Here is a 19445-nt window from a genome sequence, read left to right as displayed (position 1 = left end):
CACAGACTGAGACACATAATCCAGCAGTGTAAGATCTCCCATGACAGACTTGTCACTGTTTTTTTAATGCAGTAGCTATTGTTAGGTGTGTGGTTGCCCTTTAACACTTTTTTTTAGGCCATTAAATCCAATTACATTTTAGGCTTCTATGTTGTCATATAAAACCTCAAGCTATAGAAATACATATGTCTGTTATTTTTTTCCCCTAAATTGGTTCAGGTTTTATGCAAAATAGTAAAAAATAATAAAAAAAAAATAATAATAAAATTCTCATTTTGGGGTTTCTTCTGTACTGACTAAAATTGGTAGCAGAACTTCCAGTTATGCAGCAAAGAGATTAAGAGATTTAGGCATTCCTGCAGATCAAAATGGGAGTTCGGTTTGGCACAAGTTTATCTGAGGAAACCAATATCAAATCAGTTGGTGCTTGAGCCAAATGCAGTTGAAATCAAAGATGAGTCTGCCATTGATTATGAGCAAGGGAGAGCTAGTTAAGCTGGCATTGGTTTTAATAATTTCTTGGGAGGATTAGCCCTGGGAAAGCCAAGGTAGAATGTTGGTTAACTTCAGTACATAGGTCATGTTTCAATAGGCACCATAACTGTCATAGTAAAGAAGGATTTCTTCAAAGTTCTTGCAGGCTTCTGCAGATATATTACAGCATACAAGTGTCAGGAGCATAGTATCTCACCTGGTAATTATTTTAAAGCAGAAATAATTACCCTTTATAACTTAGAAGCTTCCAGGTCTCCCAGAAGTCAACTTTTATAACCCATTAACTTGTTTTAAAGACAGAGCAAAAATGTTGAGGTTTATTTCTAGAGCACTTGATTCACTTTTTGTTGTGCTTCAGGACTGTATCATGAAGTATCACAGTTCAATCTTCCTTATTCAAAAGAAGAAAATAAGGTAATATTTCTGTAATTTTTAAAAAGTCAAAAGAACACAAACAGGCAAGTCCAAGTTATCACTGCCTTTCATTTGTCACTTGAATTTTCTTATTTGTGACTCCTCTGTCTCTTTCACAATGTTGAAATGTACTTAAAAAGGTTTGTATGTAATGTTTCTTGTCTGCTTTTTGTCTCTAGAGGAAAGTGTGCTCTATTCACATTTATATAAGCTGGAATCATATTTTACAATTGCTGTTGATTATTTTCCCCCCAAATGCAGTATAAGAGGAAAATGAACATGGCAAAGACTGATTTCTAGGGTTTGGTCTTCTGTAGAGGCTGAAATTAGGACATGTGAAACTGCCATTTTCCTTATGAAAGACTGTAAAGAGAGCATTTCTGAGCGAGCTTTTCTGGGGAAGAGGGGGGAGAAACCCTAGAATATGGAGTCTCATCAGAACCCTTTTGTTAACGGGTATTTTTGGTTTTTCTCTCAAATGATTGAGGAAATATCATGTATGAATTTATAAATAATTGCTTTCAGTTATTTCTTTTGTATAAGCTGCCCAATACCCTTGCTATGCTATATAAGTTGTGTTTCATGGAACAGTGTGAGTATGAAATAAAAAGCTAATTTTTTTTAATCATCTGTGGATGCCACTATGAAAGCTGACATTGTTAAAGCCACTACAGAGTTTTCTATGAATACTTGTAAGAATTGCTTTGTTATATATAAACCTAAATAAAGAGATTGTATTGATACAGAGACATTGGATAAGAACATTTAAAAGGCTATTCTTTAGGTCTAAAAGAAAAGGCTTGCTGTAAAATGGTGCATTATTCCATTTATTAAAGATCATATTAATGACAAAAAGCATGGTCTTTTGTGGCTTTTTCATGGTATTATTGGCCATCAGTGCTCCCAGGAGTGAGGGGAAAACTGTTGCAGTATATTATTTTGTTGGTGGAAGAATGAGGAACTACATTACTGTGAGCTGAACAGGACCTTCAGATACTTCAAGCATGTGACAGATTATACATTGTACTGTTATCTGATAACAGCGTGAAATAATTAGGGCTTGCCTTTACTACATTAATGCACTGCTTTTTTGTCTGTTCTCACTGGTCAGCGCTTAAGATGCTTGCATTAGCAACTCAATACAGTTTGTGTGCATTTCAAACTGTGCAACGTGCATCCTTCACCTTTTAGCACCAAGCACTGTACTCTGGGATCTCACTGGCTTCAGAACTTCCTGTTACACACAGACTGGTGGGGCACATCCTGCACCTCAGTAGCTCTGGTGTTTACATCTCTCCTCCTTACTTAATTCTTGCTGATTTACTTTTCTGTATCCACAGCAATAATGTTTTTTGCAAGCAAGTAAGAAGGTGGGTTAAGTCTGACACCTCTGTGGCCAAAGAGCTACCTTATGAACAAAAAGAAAGAGCATGAAGAGCTTTCTTGCTGTCATGAATGAGGAGGAAGCAACAAATTGAGGCAAGTAGTGCACGGGTTGAACACTTGCATATACTGCAGTTCACCTCAGCAGCCTCACAAATGGATCTCGAAATCCCTGGCTACAGGGAGGGACCATTACAAGCCTCACCTCCCCTCTGAGCAGGAAGCAGTCACCTGTGATCTTCGATGCGGGATGTACAGATACCTTGGGGGGGTTTGCCTCAGAAGGATTAGGAGATTAGAACAGTTATTGACAAGGAGAAGGTCCCTCCCAAAAGACAGCATTGTGCTTACATGTGGTGGCTTGCTGTTGGCTCAAGGTAACTGAGCAACACCAGCTCACAGGAAAGAGGCTAGCTAGCCTGGTCTCATTCCTTACATATGAAGCTTTAAGAACAGGCTCACAATGCTCTTTTTATCTAGAGGTCTCAGTGATGTTGATGGGAGCTTGGAACCTTTGAAGTCCTCTCACTATCAACTCCAAGGAAGTTACATTCCCATGAGGCTGTAGTCAGGAAGAGTCAGTGGGTGCCTAGGCCACCTGGAGCTCTCATTTCCTGTGCCACAACAGGCCTGTTCCCTTGTTCCCTGCTGCCCTGCCATATGTGACAGCTCCTCTTCTGGCACAGGTGGGAAAAGTTGGTTGGTGGCAGTGCTGCAGCAAGTCTGGGGAGGCGTGCTGAGTTGATCAAGGGCAAAACCAGGAACTCCTGTATGCCCACTTTACCTTTGCTAGTGCCCTGGAAGGCCAGGCTGCAGCTGCCAAGGTGGCCACCATGTGCGCAGGCTCCCAGCTCTCCATGGGGAAAGTAGATGTCCGTCCCCCCCCCCCCCCCCCCAGCAGTTATCACTCCTTGCTGACAGCAAGAGCAGCCAAGCTTTGCCCTAACCCAGCAGGCGTGGCTGAGTCTTATCCTTAGGGCATCTGAGAAGCCTTGAGTCAGCTCTGCAATAGCAAAGTGTAACCAATGAATTTTACCAATATTTTTTACTGAGGCTGTAAGCTACTCAGACCCAAGAAATAGTCTCCCCCAAGAGATTTCTGTGCGTGACCTTATGCACACACCTCAGTCAGCTCTCTCCTGCAGAAATAACCACTTTTATTCAGCTTTTGCTTTGCTACTGGGAAATTAAAGTAAAACAACAACAATTATATTCCCCTTTGTTCCAGAGCAGTGATGCAGCTGCGGGACGTACTTTGTGGAACACAGCCACATCAGTCTTTCACTTGTTTCCATTCAGGCTTTTTTTCTCCCCATTTACTTCTTGCTAATTCTGATGTTATGTAAATTTTCCATGTGCAAGAGATTACAGACATCTGCTCCCTGGCATGATCCAAAGCACATTCTATTGGATAAGAAGGTTAATTTTACACAGGCAGGAAAACTCTACTTTACCAGAATGTTTTTATGTGTATAAAATCAGCTTTTCACGTTAGCCTGAAAGATTGTCATTCTTCTTCAAACGAGGAGTTGAAATTTTTTGATTTCTAGAATTTAAATGGCACGCTCAGGCCCTCTGCTTTTATGTCAGGGGATATTCCTCTCTTCAGATTTCAGTACCACAGGGAAAGTCTGGGAGAAATCCACAAATGCTGATCTGAGTCTAAGTCATGTGTTGGGAAGCACTCATGCCTCTTTGCCAAAGACAACAGATAACGCTGCCCAAAGACAGCTGGTAGACACTGGGACACAGCTGGTAGACACTCCCTGTTCGTAGGGAGTGGTCTGTGGAAGATGACTGGGGAAAGCAAGCCAATATTTACTAGGCAGCATCTGAGTACAAGGCGTTTTTAGATGGGGATCACAAGGGCACTGAAAAACATTCAAGGATGCAAGTATTGAGAAAGGTTGGAAATAACTGATCTAGGTGCTTTTTAGCTCCTGGTGGGAAGGACAGCACCTTCCCAAGACCCACCACAACTCAAGAACCTTTTTAGAATGAGCGCATGCACCCAGTACTTAGCAGTCATGGTTTCGGATGAGTGTTGGTTGAAAGGCTGCCAGAAGCAGAGGGGCTTGGAGTTTTGCCTAGCTTTGCCTCTTTCATCTTCTCAAAGATCATATCCTCTCTCTCAGAGATGGCTCTCTGGGTGTCCTGGAGGCAAAGCCAGGTTGAACACAAGGCACAACATATAAGGATGGGATGGCACAATTGAGATGAAGTGGTGTCTGGTTGAGATGTAACCATACAGTTAAAAGCTCCCCTGCCCCTCACGGCTAAACACAAGGAGACTTTAGAGCGCTACTTGATCGTTACTCTCTAAGTAGGTATTTTCTCAAATCAGAGAATCCTGTGTGCCCACCCCATCATATGCTCTACTAAAGTTAATTAATTTAACTGCAGGACTACTACATGTACGTGAACAGAAAAGTTATTTCATCACTGCTTCTCAATGCATGAATAAGCCATGCTAACAGAATTTTAACAATCTCTTGAGCTTTTATAAATGTTATAAAAACAAACAGAAGCAAAACAAGTTTGTAGACCTGAATCAGAAGGATGGATCTTTCTTCTATGTACTCTTAAGTGAATAGTGTCTATAGCTATATGCCTATTTATCACATATACAGCATGTTCATCATTCTGTAATACGGCCTTAAAATATACCTCACTGTAATATTTCCATTTATCAAATTAATTGGTATTTTTGACAATTGAGATAAATATTTTATTCATAGTAATATAGTTCCATTATACTCACAGTATGGAAATTGTGTCCTTGGCTTGTGAGACAAATCAGTATTTAATGTTCATAAATCAATTTTTCTTCTATTGTTCATATGCATTCTTCTGCCTTGGGACTAGAAATACAGAAGTATGTTACATCTCTAAATACAACACAAAAGTAGATTAATTATTATTTTACAAGCTCTATGACTGTGCTAAAAATAATAAGTTTTTGGAAAATACTTTAAAAAAATAAATCTAAATGGAATGAAAGTTTTGTTGCTGGAAGGAAGGAGTTACATGTAAATTATTATTCAGTATATTTTTCTGGGGGGATAGTTGTGGGAGATTAAACTGTGGTTTGCTTAAATGAATTAGTCCACTTCTGTCAGTGGCACTGAAACCAAAAATTCAGACACGTGGCGGACAACATGCTTTTCCTTCTGCTCATTTTCTTCCTTCAACAGAGCTTGAGAACAGTTGCAGTTACCCTCAGCTGGCAAGAACTCATGTTGGTGAACCAAGCGTGACTCCAATTGCTCCTTTCCATCAGCAGTTGGACACTTTCACAAGGTCCTTACTTACTATTGCTACTGTTATTTAATGTGTGTTCAGAAAATTGATCTTCTGTATGCATGCAAAATCACGTAGCATGGAGGTGAACTTAGTTCTGGCTTCTACAGAAGTTCGTACCTCTCCCAGGTAATTGTGTAGAGTGGAAACATCCCTCAAGCTCACTGTTAAGAGTTGCATTGGGGAACAGTGTTTGTAAAACAAACAAACAAATACTTACAATGCCAGTGAGAGATTTTAATTTTTAATTATTTTAATTTTTAAGCCTCAAGATATTATTTTATGAAACATTTTCTTAAAGATTGTAAACTTATAAAATGTGGCAAGAGTGCATTTTTGTTTTAAGTTGCCTTTTACATATTGCAAGTATCTTGACTTATGGCCAAGGTCCCATCTGTTGTTTTTATTGTTTTAATCTTAATACCTTATTTTCAATCTGCTTGCCTCCTCAAATCCCCCCACATATTCTGGAATATTAACTAGGATCTTAAAGGTTTTGTGAGAAGCAAATTCTATTAAATTTGCCCTATTTTTTAAAAGTATTTTTCCCCAGTTGTTGTTTAACACCCACGTAAACAAGCAAAACTAACTCACTCTGCAGGGGAGAGATGGAAAATGCAATGAAATATCCTGGGGCATAATCTAATGTTTAGATTAGGCTCCCAGAATCTTTAATCTTTCAACCTTTAACATTACACGCAACAACTGTAGGTATAACAATTACAGACAGTAGATTGCTCCTTTATGAGTGCTGCTTTGCATTAATTTAATTTCAGAGTAAGTAAAGAAGATATTTGAAGCTACTTGGAGCCCAATCATTTACCATAAGGTTTGCTCGTTACTGATATTTTTAACAGTACATTTTTCATATATATTATTATGAGCAGTGAGTGGATCTACTCATAGAACTTCAGTCCTCAGGACGATAAAGTTCCTTAAGTGTTGGTTGTTTTGGTAGTCAGTACAGAGGGATTTGGGCTTATAAACTTAGTTAAACCTCTTTGGCCCTTTGTTTCCCTGCTTTTGATTCAGGATTACTATTTTGATCGCTTCCCTACTTTTGTCCCTATCATTACAAGGCTGCAAGTTTGGTCATGCAGCTCTGTGTTTTACAGTCTGCCTTTGAGGGCATTCTCGACAAGCTTCTATCATTTGGATTGATTTGTTTGTAACTGTAGCTTTCACTACTCTCTGTATTTTAAGAAAGAATCAAGGATTCTTTGGAAGGGCTCTAGTGAGGTGCTGAGTGCCTGTTGCCTCCAGGCGCTGGCACTTCACTTGGGCGTGTGAGCATACCAGGTCTGCTCAGCTCATACAGGACATTGGGATGAGTAAAAATACTACATAGAGATGCTGATGCCAGAGAAACGGATCCTGTGTATGTGGAGTGACTCCAGTGGGCTTGCTTATCTAAAAGGCTGATTCAAATGATACTGATAAGAAGGCTCATAACTTCTCTGACGATAATGATTTTCATTCCTGTTAGTTTTGGATCGCTGTTGGCACCATTATGATAGGTGTTGTGGGCAGAATAAGAAACCCACTGATGGGAAGAAATCACAGCCCGAAGATGCCACATGAAACTGTGTGAAACGCATGGTGCGAAGTTGGCCTGGACGCCATTTGGCAAGTCTGAATGCAGCAAGGAGTGTGACAGCTGAAACAAACCCCAGCTCGTGGGAGATATGAATTGAAAGGAGAGTCTGGGCGGGATTTGGATCCAAGTCACTGGGGGGAGGGCTTTTGCTTTGACTTTTCTGTTATTAAAAAGAATGTTTCAAAACTATTTTCAAGTAATTCATAATACTGCTTTAGTTGTTTCTTTTATTTACATAGGGTGTAGGAGTAAGATCTGTTGTAACACATTTATTACAGTTTAAACAAATTAATGTATGAAGTACACACAGTTTGATTAGCTCCGAGTACATGATTTTACATGTTGAACTTTCATGTCTAATGCATGTAAAGCAATACAACTGCTGATGAGAAGCATACATAAATGCTTTGCTTTATATTCTCATAACAACTGTGTGGAGCAGTGCCATTTTTTGCAGCGTGACAATAACGTGGGAAGTACTATAATTGTCACAGATATCGTGACTTGGCTCCAAAAAGTGCATCATGCAAAAAAATATAAATCAATACCTTTCATTTCTGGCCTCTTCGAAACAGTATCAGAAATTAGGATTTCTTCAAGATATTTTATGCCTTAAAAATATCCTTATGGCACACTGTTCCAAACAATGCCAGTATTTCTGGAGCGGGCAAACTGTCCAAGCAGCAAAAGCCTGCTGAGCAACTGCACCAGCATTGGCAGTAGGTGATGTCACAGCAAAGAGGATTACATTTTCTGGTCTTGATTGAAAATTGCAACCAAGATATGAAATAAATGCTGCACACGTTAACCTGCATTAGGGCGACCTAACTCACTTTGCCAACAAAGCAGCAGACAGGTTCTGTTTATTTCTCTAGGCATAGCATGCCAGGGTGCTGTTTTTCTACCTCCAGGGCATTTTCCTGTGGAGCATCATGAAGCTTGGGTTCTCTTTTTCAGTGTATCCATGGAGTCGCAGAGGGAGTTATGAGACCCTTTCACCTCCACTGCTTGTTCTCTGCCTCTTGGCCATCCCTGGTGAGGCGAGCACTATCTCCCTGACATTTCCCTAATTAAGTGCGTTATCTGGGACTATGATGCTTTGGCACATTGTACCAGCAGTACTTGTGATGGCTACAAGAAAAGGACTGGGAAGTGGTCCCATTTGTAAGATGACTTAAGTAACTTGCTTACTGTAAGGAGAGGATACAAAAGACTGATGGTAGTCTGCCAGGCTCCTGGTCCCTTTCCTTGACAGCCACTTTCAAGGGTAGCCCAAGATAATTCTCATTAATACTGGGCACAGCCTTGTAGCCAGTTTTGGTCAACCCATCGTGCTACCATGAAGGCTATGTTACTAGTATGTACACAGCCTGTGAGCATATTTGATACCCTTCAAAGGAAATTTAATTGATGCAGAGTGCAGCAGCTAACTTCATAACAAGCTCATCACCAGAAATGCATCAATCCTATTTCCTTCTGCCATTCTGATTTCTCATAAAAAAAGATTTCTCTTGACAGGAACTCTGGCTTTCAAGGTTGTAGGGAGGCCTGTGTCCAGGCATACTTAAAAAGGGCCTGTACACATAGTCTTGCTTTTCAGGTTTGTTAAAATTGTCAGCCACAAAAATGAAGTTCTTCAAAGGGGAAGACAGGGTTTTTTAAGTAAGGGAGGCTTCAATCAAAAACAGCAAAGGAGAAAAGAGAAAAAAAAAAACAACCTACTCAAGAGAGAACAGTATGTAATTTGTTGTCACATCATTTGTATCATAGCGATGGTATTCAATTGCAACATGCAACTTGCAGAACAATATTGAAAGGAATTTGGCATTTGGCTACGGAAAGTCTTCTGGAGTAGCCCAGAACTGGCACTGGCAATAGAATTGATTCCCAGGATCTGAGGGTGCTGAAGAGTGTTTACTTTACAGCTAAATAATTCAGACGTGTGAACCAAGGCCTATTACAAGCACGTATGTGCTCCTCTGAAGTATAAATCAGGTTAAGAAGATGCTGGCATTTAACCAGTATTTTAAGAAGATTGCAGCAAAGATACGGAGTCTAACGGAGAACAGTAAACAAAGCAATTAAGGGAAAAAGGGGGGTCAAGTCTGCCTGGATATTACCCACACGCTGGTGCCATCATCCGCAACGCTAAGCCGGTGGCAAAGCGATTGGATAAGGCGCTGCTGAGCCCTCGTCCTCTCCCGCAGGGCAGCCCTGCTCGGAGCGTGCAGCCGCCTCCCGGGAGGCACTCCCCGCCCGGTTACGGGCCTTCCGCCCTGCAGCCTGGCTCGGCCTGGCGGGCCCCAAGGCCCGGGGGGAGCTCACGGCTCTCCCCAGCGCTCCCCGCAGCCGCCGCTCCCGGGGCCGGTGCGGCCGGGGCTGCGCGTCCGCCGGCACGTGCCGGAGCCGCCTGTCCCTTTAAGGGCTGCCCCCCCCTCCTCTCCCCGCGCAGGCTCGGCCACTCAGCAGCGCGGCCCGCAGCCAATGGGCGCGCCGTAGCTGCGCGAGCCGAGCGGCGGCGCGGCCAATGGGAGGGCGCGCGGGGCGGGGCGGGGCGGGGCGGGCGGCCGGGGCACTATTGTTGATGAGGCGCACGGAGGCTCCGGAGGCAGCGCGGGGCGCCCCGGGCTGGGCACGGCGGCGGAGGCGGCCGGGAGACGACGGGGCCCCGGCCGCGTGAGGCGCTGGGCCCGCGGCAGGTGCTGCCCGCGGCGCTCTCTTCCTTCTTTCCCTTTCTTTTCTTCCCCGCGGGCGGCCGCCTTCCGCCGGCTCCCCCCGCCATGTCCCACCCGCGCGTGCGGCGCGGCGGCTCCCCGACCCCGGGCACCGCGCTGGGGGGAGGCGGCGCGGCGGCGGCGGCGGGCGGTGGAGCGGGAGCGAGCAGCCGCCTCCAGCCCATGCGGGCCACGGTGCCCTTCCAGCTCAAGCAGCAGCAGCCGCAGCAGCAACATGGCAGCCCCACGAGGAGCGGCGGCCAGAGCGCCCCGGCCGGGGGGCTCCCACGCGCGGCGCCCTCCTCACGCAGCATCAGCCCCACGCGTGCGGCGCCCACCGGCGGTAGCGGCCGCAGCGGCCCCGCCGCCGCCACGCAGCCGCCGCCGGGGGGGAGCAGCGCCGCCGCCTCGGCAGCCTCGTCCTCGCGGGGCAGCCCCACGCGTGCCGGCGGGGCCCGGGGCAGCCCCCCGCGGCCCCACCACCTCCCGCCGCCGCCTCCCCCCCCGCCGCCGCCGCCGCCGCTGGGCTGCGGGCCCTCACCTTGCTCCTCCCCGCTGCCGGAGGGCAGCGCCACGGCGGCGGGCAGGGTCCGGCACCGGCGGCAGTCCCCGGAGCAAGGCAGGAGCTCGCCAGAGAGGAAGAGCCCCGGCTCGCCGGGATGCAGAGGTGAGCTCCCGGCCGCGCCGCGCACCTGCCGCCCGCTGAGGCGAGGGGCGCGTGGCGGTTACCTCAGGGGTGGGCGCGCGGCGACCGTTACGGGGCGCGAGGCGGTTACCTCAGGAGAGGGGGGGGCACGCGCGGCGACCGTTACCGGGCGCGAGGCAGTTACCTCAGGGGTAGGCGCGCGGCGGCCGTTACTGGGCGCGAGGCGGTTACCTGAGGCGATTGGGGGGGCGGCGGGAGGCGGGTGGGCAGCCCGTGAGGGCTCGTCTCGCCCCGGCCCGGCCGTGCGTGAGGTCGTGGCCGCCGCCGGCTCTCCGTGGGCTCGGGGAGCGGAGCGGAGCCGTGCCCGGGCTTGTGGCCGCCGCGGCCCGTCCCTGTGGCTGGCTGGCAGCGGTGTAAGCGCGGTGGGGCCGGGGCTTTTGTTGGTGCGCGTTCCCCGCCTGGCTGGTGGCAAGGGGACGGAGAAAGCCAGCGAGTGGTGAGGGGAGCGTGGCGCCTCGCTGGGTGCCGCCAGAGGTTTCCAGCATCTGGGCAGCGTTGCGCAGCCCTCACGCCTTCCCCTTCCGCGCTCGCCGTGCCAAATGGTGCTTCGGTGCCAAGCGGCGGCCACAAGCCTGTGGCTGGCTGGAAAGCTCTCTGGCCCCGCGGGCACGCCGCGGAAACGTGGGGAGGAGTAGTACTCGGTGGCGCCGAGTAGTTGGTTTCAGCGTGAACCCTGCGGAGGGATGTGTGAACTTGAAGCGATGACAAGCTCATGCAAAGATAGAAAATAGTGTGGGAATGGCATACATTTTATAGCAAACCGCTCCTTAGCGTTTTGAAGTAATTAAAACATCCTTACTGAGCACACTGAAATTTAAGCAATGTGTGACATCTGGTTGATGATACTACAGGCTTAAATATGTAAGTCTTTGTTCCTTTTATTGTAAAGTTTACTTAAAAATGCATGAATGAAGCTTTGTGTTAATGTCCTCAAATCTGGAAAACTTGGTGACTCTGAAGGTACCAAAGCTACAGCTAGTATTCTGTCATGAAACTGCATGTGGTAATCTATGTAAAGTTCAGAAATACACAGAAGTGCATGTGCAGAAACATAGGACCAGTAGAACTCCTTTTAATTTCTCTATGTCTCTAAATGTTGCTTTCTCCCTCTTCTAAAATTCTGATTATATCCAGACTCTCTCTCCCTTCCTCCCTATTCTGGCTCTTGAGGAATGATGCTGCCAAATTAGACAGTCAGAACCACTTGATATAGTACTTAAGTCACACAGAGACTAGTTTTATTTTGTTTTTGTTTTTTTTTTTTTTGGACACATCACATTTCTTCAAGATTATGATATGCCACCTTCTCTGAAATGGAAGAGAGCAGTGCCACAAAGGCATTTAGGTTCTGATTTAGATCTGCAGCTCTGCAGGTTGGATGTGTTTTGCTTAAAGTTACATTCTGAGTCTCTGGATTGAGGAAAATGTATGTTCTTCACTGAAGATTCTTGTTAATCATTAATCTGAAAGACATACACATCACAAAATCCCATCTTCTTCCTGGGAACTTGATTGAAGCTCTTGCCCAAGATGCAGTTTCCTGCCCTTGAGATCCATGTTCAAAAGCTGTCTGTGAAGCATGCGTCAGACTGCTTAGGGTGGAAAAACTGCGCTGTCTTCAGATCAGTATGTAGAAGCCTACTGAAACTGTGTTGTCTAGCCAACTTCTTTACTGGATATTAGAATTAGCATATGGAAGGAAACAAGTCACTTCGTTGCTAGCCCTTTACTACTGTACTTGCAGATAAAATCCACTAGCTTTTCCCAAGATGTGTGGAAACAGACATAGGGTCTATTTAATTGTCGCCACACACTTAAATTTCAGAATAGTTCTTGTATTGACCGAAAATGCAAATGAATTCTGGTTAATATTGCTTAATGTTTGCATTGTGTAGTCCAGTGCTCGATAGAGACTGATTCAACTTCACTTTCATCTTCATCTAAATGAGAAGGCTTAGTAGCCACCAAAAACATGGAAGTGGAACTTTATCTTTGCTAATAAGACTAGAGTTCTGAAGCCATGCAGGCCACCTCAGGGTAACATTCAGAATATACTGCAGAATTACTCAGTTTTTCCTGCTTCTTGTTTGCAGTTTGATGATGGCTTCTGTTCATTCCTACAGCTGCAGCCATGTTGGTTTTTATTTTGCTTTTCTCTTTTTTTTTTTGTTAGATTGAAATGAACCTTGAGGTTGGACAAATGACAGCTGCTTCTGAACTTAGATACTAGTTCTGTAAACTGAACACTTTAGGCTCAATTTCAGATTTTCTTTTTTAGTAAGCAATTGAATGGTTTTGAATGTAGAGCTTTTTGTCAACCTGCTTAACATACAAGAACCTGAACTTGAGAATAAAGAAATGTTAACTTAAAAGAACCTTAATGGGTTCTTTTTTTTTTTTTTTTTTGGCTAGATTTTCTGAACTGAATTGCAACTAAATGTTTGAAATACCTGAGTTTGCTGTTGATAATGAGATAAGCTGAGGACTTCATGGTGTGCTTGCTAGATTTCTGTGCTTTTCTTGCTGCTTCCATCCTAAATATGGCCAAGAGTTTAGATCTTCCTACAACCCATTTATTTCTTTCTTTTTGCTTTCCCTCCCTGCATTCTCAAGCACTGATTTCACAGACTTCAGCTTCTATTTCCATGTTAACAAATACCGTTTTTTAAATTTCTGTGCAGTATTTCCCATTGCTAGTGGGATGATTGATTCCTTTGCCTCATTTCTATGCTGCAGGGTCTGTCCTGCAATCCCTAGCTGTAGGTCAGTTCTCACATACCTCTTTACCTGTCTGCAGACTTTACCTGTTAGAGGAAGTTTGTCGTGTGGGTTTTTTCACTCTTTCTTCCATCATATTTTGCTGTTTTCTCAGCTAAATAGCTTTTCCCCACAATGGTTTTGTCAGTTGCTTAATGGCATCTGTAACACCTGTTGACTTCTTTCCCTTATTGTGCTTTTATCTGGAACTATACCACCTTTTAATTATTTAGAATAGTAAGTGAAGGAGTAATACTGAAGTCTCATTTGTGTGAAAGGAAATGAAGGAAACTTATAATGGTATATCAGAAAGTCATGAAGAGTTTCGATGTGGACTTCTCCTTAGGTAGGGAGAGGGCACGGAACTCATCACACTTGTAAATTTCATTGTATTTTTTTTTTTTTTAATTTAAAAAAAATGTTGATTGACAAAGTAATAGCTGCAGACCTGGCAATGTTTACTACAAATTTTTTGCAGTAGTTATAAAACTTATGTCTGTAGTATAAGAGAATGCAGAAGGCTTTGTCCTTCAAATTTGTGTACCATTAGATGACTGCTTTGCTTACCTAAGCTATTTAGCAAATGGTAGGTGTAAAGAAAATGAACTAATTTTTGCAACACCGTAATTCAGGTTTCTTGTGGCCAGCACTGCAGAGGAGTTGATTTAAATTAAAAATGTTCAAGTTCCTTAATTCCAGCAAATGAAAACATCTTGGACTTTCTGAGTTTTTGTTTGGGTTAGGTTTTCTGAGCTGTTATCCTACCAGGGGATCATATTAAATTACCAGAAGCAAATGAACAAGTAGTTCTTCTATATTTATGTGAAATTAATAGCCAAGATTGTCTTTCAGTGGGAAAATACATGGTGGTTCTGTGCATCTTTTTTGAATACCATTTGAGTCTGTTGAATATTCTCAATGAAACATAAACAAATATTTGAAGCCCCTGAGATATGTTGTGTTTGTATCCATTTTTTTGGAAAATGCAGCAATGTATAGGGGAGAGCCTATGAACGTTCCTACTGAGGAAGAGGCTGACCAAAAAAGAAAATCTCAGTGGCATGGCTAGAAGCCAGGCAAGCTGGTCACATCTGACTCTTTCTCGCTTTTGGGGTATTCCACTTCTATAAAAAGCTTCAGTTAGAATTCTCTTTGTCAGGGAGTTTGGCTGTGAGGTTAGTCTCATTCTGTGCTTTTCCTGTGGCTCTTTCTGCAGCTTGCTAATTTAGTTTTCTCATGGTGTCTGTTAGCAGATATTTCTTTGGAGTTCGTACTTTCCTTTCTGAAAGCTTTAATTTCAAATCTGATCTTGCAACTCCGTTGATAACTATCTTCAACACTAATCCTTATTTTGCAGTATTAACAACTGTTTGGAAAATTTCAGGAAAATTGAAAGATGACTTTTCAGTGTTCCATGTTTTAGGACTTAGACTTAGGACTATAGACAACTTTCCTTCTTTTTCTTCTTCCCAGTTTTGTTATATCACAGTTCTCTTCTGTGAGGTATCCAGTTCAAAGGTATGTGTTCTCACACTATGATTTCCTTTTTCAGTTGTAGGTATAGGACTTGGACGATAAGAGCCCCACGCACCAAGTCAGTGCTCTCTTTCCTAACTTCCAGTTGATTATTGCTGAGCATTTCTACATGTTTAATTTTGCTCTCCAGTCCTATTGCTGGACTGCCTTAGCTTAAATAGTCTTAAGAGGTGCCTCACTGTACAATTGGAGTAGATGTATGTGATACCTGTTGTCACATCTGTCTCTCAGTAATACTGCAATGACTTGTGAAGATGTGGTAACTTGCATGTTATTTTCTCACATTATGGACTTTGATTTGTGTTGTGTATGCTCTGTTTGTATTTTGGTCTAATATTTTGCTTTGTTTGAAACCAGATTGCAGAAAGACTTTGTTTCTAAATAGATTTAGAGTAGTGGGAGATGGATAGGAGGGTTGATGTTTGCCACAAATATTAGTTTAAAGAGATAATTAGGCCAATTAAAACAGATCTAATATTTAAGAACAGTCTGTTTGATGAAACAGCTCCATTGTTTTTCATCAGCCACAGCTGTTGTAACTGTTATCTCTATGGAGGCAGATCTCTTGTTATGTAGGTCACATCAAGGAAAAATAGCAGCTGAAGACTTGCTTCAAGTGTTATGGAGAAAAATGCGATGAACATGTATGCGTCTCCACTGAAATGTTTTGAAACAGCGAGAGCTGAGTAGTAGTCTTCGGCAGTTTTTATGAAGACATGCTGGAAAGGTGGAAAAGTAAATAAAACTGTATCCAAAATGTCCTTGCATCATCTAAATTAAAACAGTCATTTGAATCTGATTTCATTATAGGAATATCTAAATCAAAGGGGGGGGGGGGGGGAAGAGAGTACTTACAGGGTTTGTGGCCTGAAGTATGCAGCTTCCTTTGAATTTAGATAATAAACAGGCGCTTCAGTTTTCATCCTCACTGTTTGCACAGCAAAATACTCCTGCCAGTTTTTGGTGGGGGAGGCAGGACAGTAGTAGCTTCTGCTGCTTCAGTTTTGAAGCTGTCTGTTGCAGTTGCCTTGCAGATGATGTGAGCTACTACACGCACTTCCTTATTTTTTTCACATCCTCTCTTTCCCCTTGGTAAAAAGAGAAGCTTTTTGAAAAGGAAGAATAATAATTCAGAAGAAAAATAAATAGGGAGAGTATGGCAGCTATTTCTCTGACAAATAACATGTTTGATGTAACTTTGGAAGTAAATGTAATTTGTAAGGAATGACATGTTGCATTAGTATGCCACATTCCCCCATGGTACAGACAAAAGGAATCGTTTTGAAATCTTGTGATACAAAGAGACCCTTCAGCATGCTGACTGGTAGTAGTCAGAGACTGTCTTTGATGCAGGACTGTTCAAGTGCATGGTAACTCAAAAATTGAGCTTTGTTGCTGCTCCCTGAGAGCAGATCGATACTCAGCTCAGTACTGAGATTTTGATTGGTGTTGGTGCAAGTAGAAATAGTAACCCGGAAGAGGTTTCTTGGCTGGTTTATGTGAATGGGTCTAATTATAATGCTAATAATCATTTCCTTTTAGTTGAAATACTTTTCCCAGTTTTCACAGTTTCGTATATGTTTCTAATGCAATATTTATATGAGTATAGTTAGTATAGAATATCAGTTGACATACGTTTGGAAGGCTGGTGTTTTATGAGACCAAAATGTTGTCCACACCACTGACAACTATGCCTAACACATTTTATTAGTCTCTATACATCTTTAATAGGCTGAAACTGCCCAGATAAATGAATTCTGTATGTATAATGCTAATGGTTTTATTTCTGACTAACAATCTGACAGTAATCAGGCACAACTTCTTTTGCATGTAAATTACTTTATGTAGAGTACAAATAGCAATGTTATTTCTACTTTTAGTACAGAACTTACCCTAAGGCACAGTCAGGAATATCTCCAAATGGTGTTTGGTGTGTTTTAGCCCCTTGTTTTAGGCCACTGTATTCTTTATAGGTAAGATTATTGTGATTAATTATGATTCTTTCAGATAGAATTCTGTGAGGAGTAGATAGATAGTAAGTTTTACATCACTGCGGTTTGTGCATTTGTATTTTACATCTGGAGAAGCCAGTAACAAATAGTATGTGAGCATATATGTACATGTATATCTGAGGCTTGGGTCTTTCATGTTTGTCGTTCTCATACCTCACTTCCTATTCTGAGGAACCTTTAGTTACGGAGTTGACACTTAGCAGTCTTACACTGGAATTTTAAAGTATTGTTGATAGATGCACATTTTTGTTTCCAACTGTATTCTTCCTCCTTGTTTTACTTCCTGTCCTAGTTACTTATAATCCTTTCCAGTAAAAGTTCGCATTATTATCTAAATTGTTCTTAGAAGTGATGTCAGTGCAAACACCAGAAATGTTTGAGGTGTGGTAGAAGGTCTAGTGTCAGGCAAGTATGAACGTAGTTACCAAGCAGCATGTAAAGGGAGGAGATGTAATGTCAGCTTACAGTGTCTCTTGAATTCATGTAGGTGAAGGGGAGAGGATTAATGTATGAATTCTAACCTCAGCATTAAATTGAAGAAATTCAGCACAGATTTTCTTTGTTAGCCATTGGCAGGTATGAGGAATCTTATCTATCTTTTTATTCTAAGCTGTCATCATTTAATGACTGTTGCGTCTTTGAGGGTATAAATAAATGACGGTGTATGAGTATAGACATAACATCTGTGGCACGAGAATGATTTTTAGGGAAACCATAAAAACACATTTCACTTCGTGTTAAAACTGAATAGAGATTGGAAATGCAAACTGAACTTCTCCCTTAAAAGCGTCTTTTTTATGTTTAATAACACAGTAGTTCTGGTTTGATATGACTTCTTGTAGGCAATTAAAATAATTAAGCTTTCTGACTTACTTTCTAATCAAGTGTTGTTATTCTAGCTGACAAGTCAAGGCCACCTTCATCGAGCCCTTCCAGTATTATTCGCCGGACTTCCTCGTTGGACACGCTTGCTGCTCCCTACCTTGCTGGACAGTGGCCTCGTGATAATCATGGACAAGCTGTTCCGTGTATGAGAGACAAAGCCACTCAGGTAGGCCGGGTTTTTTTACTTACGAATATTTAAATCCAAAGACAAGTTTTAAATGTATGAATGCTAGTGCCTTGAAAGCATTCACTTTGGCTTTCTTGCTTACAAGTTCCTGTTCACTTGCAAATTGCAGGAATTCTACAGTTGCAATTATGTATTTGTTTTATTTGCATTCTCTAAGAAAAGACCATTAACTGCGGTGTTTGTTACAAGTTCCACTTTCTTCTTATCTTACAGCAGCAGTAGTGCATTGCACGTCTATTTTCTCATTGCTCTTACTGCGTGCAATACACTGGATTGCATTGGTGTTAAGTACTATTTAGTTTTAATTTATACAAAGGAACTTAAAGTAACTCCTTGTGTTTATGTCTCTCTCTTAAAAAAAGCTTCTGTAATGCCTTTATAAAAGTTATTGTGGCCTTTTCTGTGATAGGCTGAATATCATAGTGTTTAATTCCTGATTATTTTGGTGCGGTTGGACAGTGGATTTCCCTGATTTGTAGAGTAAAAGAGCCAAATATCTCAGGTTTTAAATCCCTAATCCTAGTGCATGGTTTCAACAACAAGTGGTCTCCTCTAGTTCTAAAGAATATAAGAGAAGGGTAGTGGGAAGGTAAACTGGCAGCATCTGGGACATACTTGAATTAGGCTGCCTTCAGTTTGGTAACAATAATGGAAATGCAAGTAATATAGATTTCAGTGTGCTGTCTACTCAAATGTGTTGGATGTTGAGCAGGTGATGTCTGCTCTACAGTTGTTACTGTATGGCCTTTTCAAGGTCTGCAACATTTTGTGCTAAGAACCTCAGTCCAAAGAACATCTTAGTAGAAGAGGAGGACGTTTCATAAGGGATAATGTCCATGTGGATAAGGTAAATATAGAAATTGGTGAAGAAAGAAGAACTGAGAAACAGGTTTTCTCTATTAGAAAATAAATAGATAAAATGGTTGGAAAATTGGGTAAAAGGGGTAAGCAAGTCCTAATAAGAGGAGGAGTATGAAGGAAGGAATATGGTACATGAGGAATTGCTATTCGTGCATAGCTTATGTTTTTTAGTAGAAGGGCTTATATATATATATATATATAAATGTATTTGCAAAGATTTGTGGGAACAACATTAGGTATTTCCATGTGATGAGTATATTTGACTGTTATTGACGTTAGAATAGTGCTGAAGGAAATAACGATCTGATGCACTTGCTGATTTAAAATTTATCAAACCAGCAGAAAATCCTGGGATATGGACATAAATCTGTATCTCCAAACCTTTTGTTGATGTGACACTGACAAGTCTTTGTGGCTTTTAATCTTCTGTGCTTGAAAGCAAGCATTTGAGTTAGGACCAAGTTTCAAATGTAATTGACACTAATAGTTAGCTTTCCAAGATGGTATCTCTCTCCAGTTGTACAGTTTAGTGTTTCTGAAGATGAGATGATTTGATGAAGTGTCACTTTGTAAAAGTATCATGGCTCCAGTGTGTGAT

General features: G+C 42.5%; 1 protein-coding gene and 1 long non-coding RNA gene across 7 annotated transcripts in view; one reads left to right on the top strand and one right to left on the bottom strand.

Moving 5' to 3' along the window:
- LOC106016166 (uncharacterized) overlaps positions 1-10585 on the bottom strand; it is a 47970-nt gene extending 37385 nt beyond the window's left edge. Inside the window, exons 1-2 of the long non-coding RNA XR_011810716.1 lie at positions 10445-10585; positions 5054-5153 (exon numbers count right to left, since the gene is read on the bottom strand). This is a non-coding gene — a long non-coding RNA (uncharacterized lncRNA). The remainder of the gene's footprint in view (positions 1-5053; positions 5154-10444) is intronic.
- The window catches only part of FAM117B (family with sequence similarity 117 member B), a 29237-nt gene continuing 19539 nt past the window's right edge, over positions 9748-19445 (top strand). For 2 of the 6 annotated variants that reach the window (XR_011810715.1, XM_072041109.1), the window contains exons 1-2: positions 9748-10570; positions 17814-17965. Coding sequence is in view for 5 of the 6 variants with exons in the window: in XM_072041109.1 (XP_071897210.1) it covers positions 9970-10570; positions 17814-17965 (753 nt within the window). In the remaining variant the exon portion in view is untranslated. Of the gene's footprint in view, positions 10571-10941; positions 10963-11050; positions 11471-17813; positions 17966-19445 lie in introns of those variants that run through there. The other 4 variants (XM_027461468.3, XM_072041110.1, XM_072041112.1 and 1 more) reach the window with 4 other exon arrangements.

This window comes from Anas platyrhynchos, chromosome 7 (genome assembly GCF_047663525.1).
Source record: "Anas platyrhynchos isolate ZD024472 breed Pekin duck chromosome 7, IASCAAS_PekinDuck_T2T, whole genome shotgun sequence".
Classification (NCBI taxonomy): Eukaryota; Metazoa; Chordata; class Aves; order Anseriformes; family Anatidae; genus Anas; species Anas platyrhynchos.
This window is presented reverse-complemented; position numbering and strand designations above follow the sequence as displayed.